This window comes from Hibiscus syriacus, unplaced genomic scaffold (genome assembly GCF_006381635.1).
Source record: "Hibiscus syriacus cultivar Baekdansim isolate YM2019G1 unplaced genomic scaffold, ASM638163v2 tig00001644_pilon, whole genome shotgun sequence".
In the NCBI taxonomy this organism is placed as follows: domain Eukaryota; kingdom Viridiplantae; phylum Streptophyta; class Magnoliopsida; order Malvales; family Malvaceae; genus Hibiscus; species Hibiscus syriacus.
Window position 1 is genome coordinate 4,271,559 of NW_024061878.1, and position 10,987 is coordinate 4,282,545.

The 10,987-nt window shown below is 33.1% G+C and overlaps 1 protein-coding gene across 1 annotated transcript; it reads left to right on the top strand.

The window, feature by feature from the left end:
- The first annotated feature begins 5,119 nt into the window (after positions 1-5,119).
- Positions 5,120-7,300, top strand: LOC120130207 (transcription factor MYB64-like). Its single transcript, XM_039147501.1, has 4 exons — positions 5,120-5,493; positions 5,644-5,770; positions 6,430-7,104; positions 7,223-7,300. Exons 1-4 carry the CDS (start codon positions 5,120-5,122, stop codon positions 7,298-7,300), a joined length of 1,254 nt encoding a protein of 417 aa, XP_039003432.1.
- Positions 7,301-10,987: the final 3,687 nt, after the last annotated feature.

The following is a 10,987-nucleotide window of genomic DNA, read 5'->3' on the forward strand; positions in this document are numbered from 1 at the left end:
GTGCATCGATGCATGGCTTGTGCATCGGTACACAAAATGCATTCGAAATGGGTGTGCATTGATGCATCAATGTAGTGCATCGGTACATCACTTTGTAAATTTGATTTTTGGCTCGATTTTGGTTCAAAATACTTTGTAAAATTGTTTCAAAAAATATTTTAAGTTTAAAACACAATTTTACACTTTAGTAAGGATTGAAATTGATCTTTGAAAAACTTGGAGTAATATTTTGATATTCGAGTAATTGAATCGAATATACTTTAAAAATGATTTATAAAATCTTAAAATTCATTTATACTTAATTTGTTATATCAAAACATCAAAATGTTTTCAACATTACTAAAATTTATAGTCACAAAACTTGTCATTGTATGTCATTTTTTTGCGCTAAAAAATGGAGGGAAACATTTATAACAAAAATGGTAACAAAATATATATTATCACCATATGCTACACAAATCTGCTAATTGTGATAAAATATTGCAACGATTTTATTTTTTGTCACAATTGTATATATTTTACTAATTTAATGTGACACTTATTTATTTTGTCAAAAAAAATATTAGCAGTGACAAACAATTTTCACATAATTAAATTTGTAATAGTGTACCTTGACAATTGTCATCTTTCCAGAATTTTTCATAATCACCTGATGACTAAGCACTTGATGCCAGTTTTGCACAATGATTTGGTGCAGCATCGCTTCACATCATTGCCTACAACGTAGAGCATTGCCACAACATTAGCGTACTATATTCAACATAAAAACAATAAAAATAGCTCAAGTTCCACCAACCATTCTCATAATACCAATGATGCAAAATATGATAAAATAAACTTAAAATGTTCCTAATATGATCCTAATGATAATAAAATTCAAGCTTAATCTAGGTAAAAATATCTTAAAAGATAACTCTTTTGTAGAGTTATCAGCTACCACTAATCAGGCGTTCGTCACCCGAGCTATTCTCGGCCAATTCAATAGATTTTTTGGGCATAAGGTCAACTCTAGCAAGAACAAAGTATTCTTTTCTAATAATGTATCTGATAATCCGGCTAACGACCTTTATTCTTTGTTGGGTTTCTAACATTTCTTTAACTTGGACTCTTATTTGGTATGCCTCTTTTCCACAATCGAATCACTAAAATTATCTTTCAATTCATTGTGGATAAAGTCCATGCTAAGTTGAATAATTGGACGACCTCAAAATTATCCCTAGCTGGTTGTAATACTCTTGCCAAGTCAACTCTGTTGGCAACCCCTAACTACTTTATGCAGACGGTGGCCATTCCTAAAGGGGTTTATGAGAAAATTGAGGCGATTGCTTGCCACTTCATTTGGGGTGGTATGGACAAGCATTCGAAAATTGCCCTCGTTAAATGAGACTCGTGCTGTCAACCTATATCCCATGAAGGGTTGGGCTTACCCTTCTCCCGACTCAGAATGAAGCGTTTTTTATTAAGCTTGGTTATAATATTTTGATGCAGCCCGATTGGCGTTCTGATCTTTCTAAGGTTTGGTGTTTTATTAGTAATAACGTTCGTTGGTCTATTGGAAATGGATAGAGCACGAGATTATGGTATAATGCCTGAATCCCGGGGAAAGGTTCGCTTGTGGATCGTGTCAATGATGTTAGTGTTTGTGACCCTGATATTACGGTAAGCAAATTCACCAACATTGATGGGAACTGGGGTTTGGATAAATTACGACTGTTAGTGGACGAATATACCATCTGTGACATCACCGCTATCCCCCCTCCCACTAGCGAGGCTGGTGCTGACCACCCTACTTGGCTTTAGGAGCCTTCAGGAAGTTGTACTGTTAAGACAGCTTACCATGAGCTTCACCATAATTCTTACGACTGGAAAGACAACATATGAAATATGGCTTGAAGCTTTGATGGTCCTCAACGAGTCAGAAATTTCATATGGCTCATCTCGAGAAACCGACTTTTGATCAATGTGGAAAGAACAAGACATGGAATATCGTTGAATCCCAACTGCCCGGTTTGTGGAAAAGTGAAAAAACCATTCTCCACAGCCTTCGGGACTACACTTTCATCAATAACTCTTGGTCGCAAGTTTTGTCGACACATAAAACAGCGAGTTTCCTTTTTCTTTCTCTTATTGATTGATTGAAGTCTAACCTCAATGATATTGCAGGGGCAGACGATGGCTCTTATCGGTGGAGACATCTATTCGAGATCATGCTGTGAAGGATATGGAAGCAAATATGTAACTTCATCTTCAGTAGAGTAAGTTGGTCCTCGACGGCGATAATCCAGGCTGCGTGATCCTGGGCACAGTCGATTAATGCTAGACCGAAGAACTGCCCCCAGCACATTAACCGGGTGACTAGGAGCTAAGCTCGGAAAACTCTGAGCATTGGAGCTGTCAAACTCAACACGAATGGTGCGATTAATCAAAATTCGGTGGAAGAAGCAGGAGATGACATCATCCGCAACCACGATAGTGACTGGATCATGGGCTATAGTCGCAATATCGGGCGTTGTTCAGTCCTCCACGCTGAGCTATGGGACCTGTTGGACTGTTTACAAATAGCTTAGAAGAATCGGGAGAGAAGCGTCACGATTGAGATGGATAACGCTGAAGAAATCAGAATGCTCATTTCCCCTAGTCAAGGCTATGAACTGGCATTAATTCAGAGAATCCGAGAGCTCCTGCAACGAAGCTGGATGATCGAGCTCTCTCTTATCTGCCGGGTACCAACGGCGTTGTTGATGCTCTTGCCCGATATGGCTACATGATGCCAGTGGGACTGTCTAAATTGCAAAGCCAGCCTGTTGCTATTCAATCGCTTCTTCAAGTTGGTATGCAGGCTTGGAGAAGAACTCCCAACAACTGTTAAGCAATTAGTTTTCTTTGTTACCAATATATATATATATATATATATATATATTCATCTTGTATTTTATTCACACATTCAATATGAAACTATAAATTAAAAATAGAAATTTGTATAATAGAAATATTATTTATTAATTGATCATCAATTGACTACTTAAAAAATTATTTGAAAAGAATAAAACTTTGAGATTTAAATCGTCAAAGAAAATTATAAGGCTATAATGAAGAAAGTGACAAAATGGATAAATTTTTTCGTCTTTATACTTTTTAATGTAATTTTATTTATATAAACATAAATTAGTTAATAGCCATTAAAAACAGGTTTTGAAACACTGGGCTTCGAACTGCTGCCCTAATAATCATAATTCAAACTAGTCCTAATCCATTTTTCTTATCGTTTTAGACACGATGGATTAAGGGGTATTGACTGTGGTCGCATCGTTCAAAATTTTTATTTTTTTTTTATAAAAATCAGTTAGTTTTATTAAAAATAGAAAATATCAAACTATAATGAAGATTTACGAGCATAATCATAACCATAAACGTAAACTAAATGATAATTAGGACATTTTTCTATAACCATTAACACAAAAACTAGGCACCTAGATCACACAATGACCATAAAAGGAAAAGGTTAAAAAACCTAACTAATACTCAAATAAAATAAAGATACGAACAAATTTGACTGTATCAGAAAACGAACCGCAAAAGGGGATGAGACTACTGAAAGAACACTGACAAATCACAAATCAGAGTCAAGCGACGTGAAAAAACTATCCACGAGCGCAAAACGTGTATCTAAATCAATCCGAGTGTCCAAAGCAAAGAAGATCGGCAGGATAACAAATAAGTGCTATCTTGATCAGTCGTGGCGATGTCAAATACAATCCTGTGCAAAAAGTTAAACGGAAAAAGGGAAAAAATCGTAAGCAATCAAAAGACAAAAAAAAAAACAGGCCACAAATACAAAGATAAACGTGTCATATAGACAGAGAACATATGTCACAAAAACATAATTATTTTTATTAAAAACTAAAACACAAAGAAAAAGATAATCGTTGGACGGCAACCAGCATCAAAACTAGTGTCGTCGTCGATTAAACAAAATTAAAGAAGAAAAAGTTGGATTAATTGGCACAAGTTGTAAAGAAGAAGAAAGAGAGAGAGAGAGGAGTAAGAAAGCAACTAGGTGTTTTTAAAAAAAAATTAAAACTTTTTTATATTTTAAGATTTTCGTATATATTTTTTTGATAATCTAATTTTAGGCTTTCTAAAATTTGATAACTTGCTTAAAATTTTTAATATAATTTTTCACTTTAACCCCTGAGATAAATTCTTACGTTGGTCTCTAATTTCCTACCTGACTCCATTTTTATCGTCCTCGCTTTAGAAACCCAATATCACCCTTCAATGCATAGCAGAGAAGTTTAAATTATCTTAATACCGAATATACCGATGACAATAGCATTCTTCTTATCCATATATAAACCCAGTCTAATTTAGAAAAATGTAGATGAAAAAAATAATTAAGAAAATATAGTTATTTGATAATTAATTTGGAATTTAGATAATTTGTTATAATGTATTCAGGATTTGTTATGTAAATATGAAAATCTCTATAAAATATGACGTATAATTAGAATTTTCTGAATAAAAGTTGTATGGAACTCGTTATGTTTATCCGAGGAATTTTAATTAATTATTAATATTTTATAAAACTCATCATATCTCTACTATATATTTACACTATATGTTAATGATCTAAATCTCAAATTACTCTCCCAGAACCTGCATTTCCCAAAATTCTTTTCACATTTGGAATATTTGACCAACATAACCTATCAAACCATTACTCTATCTTGAATTTTCTCTTAGCTAAGTTTCATTCTGAATGATACTTTTTTTTTTAAATATGATTGATTATTTTAAATAATTAATTAATTATACAATTAATTATCGGTTTAATAACGAACCCACTAATCTCTCCATCTCTCTCTCCTTTAACAATTTTGTCTGAGAGAGGAAGCTGAGGAGTTACAGGTAGCATCAATTCTCAACCGTTGGATTAATCACCAGCTCATCACTACTGATCTTTATTTCTACATGTGGCTTTTCCCAAGCCTTGCTTTAAGCTAAAATTCTCTCTGTCTTAAGCTTCTGTCATGGGTTTTTCGTTCTCTTCCCTTTTAAATCTTTTCGTTTAGGTCTCTTTCCATGGAAGAAGTAAGAGGGAGAAGTGGAGCTTTTGGTCATGGGAATTTACTGTTCAACAAGAACAAGTCTTGCGTATAAATCAAGTCCACCATTATCTGCAATAGACAGGTTTTTATGGGGTCAAACTCAAAGCCTCTCGTCTCAGTTTCCCATACAAAACAACGCGAAGATCAGCAAAGGAACAGTGCTCAGTTCAACCAGTACAGATGCCTTAATTGGTGGCTATTTAGCAAGGCAAAATAACCTTGAGGAAAGCTTTGTTGGTGGACTTTTTGTAGATGGCAAAACCCTTTCTTTGTCAGATGAGAAAAACCCTAACATGGAAATGGAAGTTAAAGGTAATTTGAAGAGAAACAAGAGAGTTGCTTCTGCAGCTCTGATCAAGGGTCAGTGGACAGATGATGAAGACAGGTGATGAATAAAACAGTTCCATTTTCTTTTAAGATTTAGCTTTTGTTTTTGTTTTTCATTAATGGGCTTTAGAGCAAATCAAGGATAAGAAACATTCTAGGTTTTTTTCTTCTTCTTGTGGTTGATATTATTATTATGTATAATTTATAGGAAACTGATAAGGTTGGTGAAGCAATATGGAGTACGGAAATGGGCACAGATTGCTGAGGGTTTGGTTGGTAGAGCCGGAAAACAGTGTCGAGAGCGGTGGCACAATCATTTACGCCCTGATATCAAGGTCCCTCTTCTTCATCTTCTCCTCTAAATGATCAAATAAAACTGAGTTTTTACTAGCAATCAATTGGTTTAGTGACGTAAGACACTAGATCTATTAAGGCCAAAAATTTAAATTTTAATATTTACGGTTGAAGTAAACTGAGTTGCGATATTCGTCATAATAAACCTCTGCAAAACGCAATTTGAAATGGTTGATCAATATATTAGATATAGTGTTTGTTCATTATATTTTCTTTTTGTCACGAAATCTATGCATATTATCAAGCCCGAAATATATGCTAAAGACAGATATAGGACTGGAAAAGGATGAAGCATAGTAGAATATATATACTATATATATAGATTTAGGGTTTTCCTTCATGAGGTTAAAGAATTCCTTTCTCCTTCTTCAGTTAGAAAAGTCTGAAGGCTTTTTGGTTTTACCTAAAACTATAATTACCTTGACATGCAAATCATATGCTTCGGGGTTCAGTTAGTTTTAGTTCTGTGATGATTTTCATGTGAAATCTGGGAATGTTTTAAGCTAACAAAGCAATAATTCCGTCATAAAAAAGGGCTTGCCTTTTAGGCTTTTTTTTCCATAACAAAATTAACTTCTTTTTATTATATCATTACTTTTTTGGAAATGAAACTGTCAATTGCGTCATGTTTTTGTTGCAGAAAGATAGCTGGAGCGAAGAAGAAGAGAAGATCTTAATTGAAGCTCATGCAAAAGTTGGTAACCGATGGGCGGAGATTGCAAAGTTCATCCATGGAAGAACTGAAAACTCCATAAAAAACCATTGGAATGCTACAAAAAGGAGGCAAAACTCGAGGAAGAAGAACAAACAAAACGATAATCAAAGTGGCAAACCACAATCTTCTGTTCTTCAAGATTATATTAGAAGCCAAAATCTGAACACCAACAACCGGACCACCACCACCGTTACCCAAACCAACAGCTCCACCACCTCCGCAGCCGCTTCTAGCTTCACATTCTCCGAATCCGATGATTCTCATCCCTTGGTTGCTCAAACATACGATGATGAACTTCTCTTCATGCAGAACTTATTTGCAAATAACAACAATAACCTTCACCCCATATTTTCTGATAATCACAGCGGCTTCTCCTCTTCTGCTGTGGAACCAAACTTGCCTACAAAGAAGCTTAAACAAAACGAGCCTCGAACCACCACCTACATGTTTTCCGATCTCTACTTGTCTAGCCTGTTGAATGGAGCAGCCCCTTCGTCATTTCCGAATGGCCATGGATCATACAGTGCCGATGTGAACTCTGATCTCCTGTCGGAGCAGGCTTCTTCAGATGAAAGAAAAGAGATGGACTTGATTGAGATGGTTTCTTCCTCTCAATTCTACCGGTAGCAACTTATGGTTTGCTGTTTTTCAGCACGTAGATACCTCATTTTAGGCGTTATTAACGACTTTGTTATGAAGAATCCTGGGTTTCTTGAAGGAGACTGGTTATGGGAATAAGTATGGAATGGTGAACTCCTTGATGGGGTTGGCTCTTTTCCACTCAAGCTTTGAGTGAAGGAATCTGTCATGGTTTTAGACAATGAATGCTTTTGTGAATTTTTCAGCTTTTGTTTGGTGGACTTCAATCATTTTTCATTGGTTTATGAATCTGTTTTTTGTTTACTTCAATTTGTTTGCTTAACCCATCTAATTCTCTTTCGTTAACAGCATTAATAATAGAATTATTCATTTTTTTTATTTTTATTAATATGGAAATATCATAAAGTAATATTTTTTCATAATTTTTTTTAGTAAATTGATAATGAATAAACACACCTACAGATGAAGTTGTTCGAATCTGTAATCTTTAGAGGGAACAAAATTCTATTTTTACTATTAAAGATCATATAAAATCATATCACATATTCTTAAATTGGTCTATGAGAATTTTTCACTCCACCCATGAAAAAATAAATGTCTATATAATATTTGAATTATTAAGTAATCTTAATGATAAAAAATATTTTTTAAAAGAATTTGAAAGTGTATTGCTATATCTAATCCATATAAAAATCATCCACATAATATTCCCTTCACATTTCGAAGTTGTTTTCATTGAGAATATTTCATGTCCAGTCATTAGAAATTTCGATTGAGAATGGACAGGATCAACTATATTCTATGTATATGTGAATTATTGACGAAGAAAAAATGTGTTCAAAATCCACTTATCCCATTGTCAATATTTGACAATTCCAGCATTATTGATTGAAGTCAAATGGGCGTAGATAAAATTAAGGTCTTTTTTCCCTTTCATTTCTTAAAAATATATATAATTAGGGTAAACTACACATTTAGTATTTAAACTATCAATCTTAATCTGTTTTAATACCTAAACTTTCAATTTTTTAAAACCATACCTAACGTTTAGTTTTCATTTCATTTTAGTACTCCGTCGTTAAAAACTTAATGTGTTTACTACTAAACTATCAATTTTGGTCCGTTTTAATACTTAAACTTTCATTTTTTTTCAAAACTTAACGTTAAAATTTAAGGGTACTAAAATAAAACAAAAACTAAAGTTTTTAACGGTAGGGTACTAAAATAAAACAAAAACTAAAGTTTTTAACGGCGGAGGTACTAAAATGAAATAAAAACTAAAGTTTTTAACTGTGGGGTTACTAAAATGAAACAAAAACTAAAGTTTTTAACGGTGGGGTACTAGAATGAAATAAAAACTAAAGTTTTTAACTGTGGGGGTACTAAAATGAAACAAAAACTAAAGTTTTTAACGGTGGGGCACTAAAATGAAACAAAAACTAAACTTCTTGTATGGTTTGAAAAAATTGAAAGTTTAGATACTAAATCGAACCAAAATTAATAATTTAGATATTAAACACATAATTTACCCATACAATTAATCCACTCTTTAGAGTTTTTTAAGTTCCAAAAAATATATTTGAAAAGTTCTATATGAGTCGTAGAATTATATAAGTTCACTTATCTGTGACTTAAAAACAATCATACATGGACCAAAGAATTTTTTTCCTTTACAAATTATAAATCAAATCTTAATTCTACTTAGAGAATAGGGGAAGGAGATTCTAAAAAAAGAAATGAGATTGCTCCTAGTGAATCTAGAACACATGACCTAAGGAAATAAATACAAGGAAACAAAGATAAATAACTTAGACGACAACCGAACAAATATACTTGCCCATGGACCAAAGAATTTTTATTTTGTTATATGCTTCTGTAACATATTTTTCCTATAACCAATATAGTCCTATATTTACTCAGGATTTCGTTATACTTATAATCTTCTATTTATTTAGGATTAAGAGAGATTTATGTATTTTTAATCTTTATATAGATTTAAGATCTTAATTCATATTGGATTTAATGCAATGGGTTGTCAGTTCAAATTAACTATAACACCTCTAACTTGATCAAGCCGTGAATCAAATAAATGATGTCACATTGAAAGATCGGAACAAAATCTAAATCAAACTTAGATATAATGATAGATTTATGGCCATTCAAATACAAGTAGGGACTTAAATGCAATCAATATAAACATGGAAACTATTCTACAAATTTTGTTTAATTGATGGACCATTTAGACAATTTTATCTGATTTAGGATATTGGTATTGATTCTATACTATGAGTACCAATATTGTATGAACAATACTGATACTATTGAACAATATCGATACAAAACTAGTATATTGTGCCCCCGGTTTAATTGGTTAGAACCGATACTATCATTTAATTATTGATATTGTTGGAAATGTAAAAATTAGCTGACCTTATTCTCATATGTAATGGGGTAAGGGAAGGTAGGATAGTAGGCTGCCCCCAACTCCAGGTTGAGAGCAACTTCCGTGGGAGACCTCCAGCATTATAAATTGATACTTAATTTTAGTATCCAAATCATGAAATTTGCTTATAATATCGATACTCTCATAAATATTATAAATACCTCCTACTTATTTGGTATCGATACCGTCCATATATTATCGATATTAAATATATTAAATATATCATTTTTCACCTTTATATTTATCTTATTCCCTTCAAAACATTCAAAAACATCATATATATCATCGAACTAAGTTATTCCACTTCAAAAATATAACTCAAACATACCAAAATCATATGTAATTCACTAAAGTTATCATACACACTTACCTACTATATTATGCATTTCAACCTAAGTTCATCATGCACTAAGCATGTTCACATATCAACTTACCATGTTCTTTATAGACTAATGAATGTTTCATGTGTAATATCCTAACCAATCTGATTTGAAGATCATTCGATCATAGTATTACACGGGATCACTGAAATAGCTACCCATAATTATTCTTTAAAAATACATGGAAATCAACATTTTAATTATCATTATTTAAAACCATAAAGTAAAAAAATGAGTATTTAAGTTTACAAATGGGGAACTCCCAAATAGGTTCCAAAATAATATAATTCAAATATTTTTCAAAATAAAGTTACAATTCAATAACATGAAGGTCTATGAATAGTACATGCTCTCTAATAAATGATTCAAAATGTACTTTGTTGCTCTGAATGGTCTGGAAAGTTAGCTGTGTGATTGCTCCTCGAAGTTTCTCCTAAGAACCTACGCACGAAAACAAATTCTGAAGACTAAGCTCACAAGCTCAGTGTCACACTAATAACTAAATTATACTATGTGTATCCACTAAGTAGTCATGGTAGCACGTAAAGACATAAGCATACAAGTATACTAAACACTGTTGAGGTAGGCATCATGGTGTAGTCGGGAGGTTCGCTACATCTCGGGACACACACCCCTCTAGCCTACCTAGGGTGAGATTCAAAATTTATGCATCGAAACATACACCCAACCGACCTACTCCTTATGAGTAAGTAGGACATCCGTGCGTGGCCAATAACTAAAGTGCCTTGGCACTAGCTAAGATATATTTGTATATTCTAAACATGCAAGATGAGCATCATACTGCTAAAGTAACTCGGGTGTCCTGACTATTTCTCGAGCATCATACAATGACTAGTTTTATGTCACCTTAGTTCATATTGTTTCTAATTGTAGGTGTTTTCAATGATTATTCTCACTTGTAGTTTTATTTGAGAAAGTTTTGGCGTTATTAGACCCCTTTCCAAAACCCTTGGTCAAATTGGGTTCCTTACTCGATTTAGGATAATGGTACGAATACTATGCCTTTTAGTATCGGTACTGACCCTTGGCATCGATACAC

Bases quoted from the DNA above. Each gene is read 5' to 3' on its own strand.
- LOC120130207 (XM_039147501.1), top strand. From the start codon at position 5,120: ATGGGAATTTACTGTTCAACAAGAACAAGTCTTGCGTATAAATCAAGT. The intron at 5,494-5,643 runs GTGATGAATAAA...TATAATTTATAG, and splicing joins TGGACAGATGATGAAGACAG to GAAACTGATAAGGTTGGTGA. The intron at 7,105-7,222 runs GTTTCTTCCTCT...GGTTTCTTGAAG, and splicing joins AGATGGACTTGATTGAGATG to GAGACTGGTTATGGGAATAA.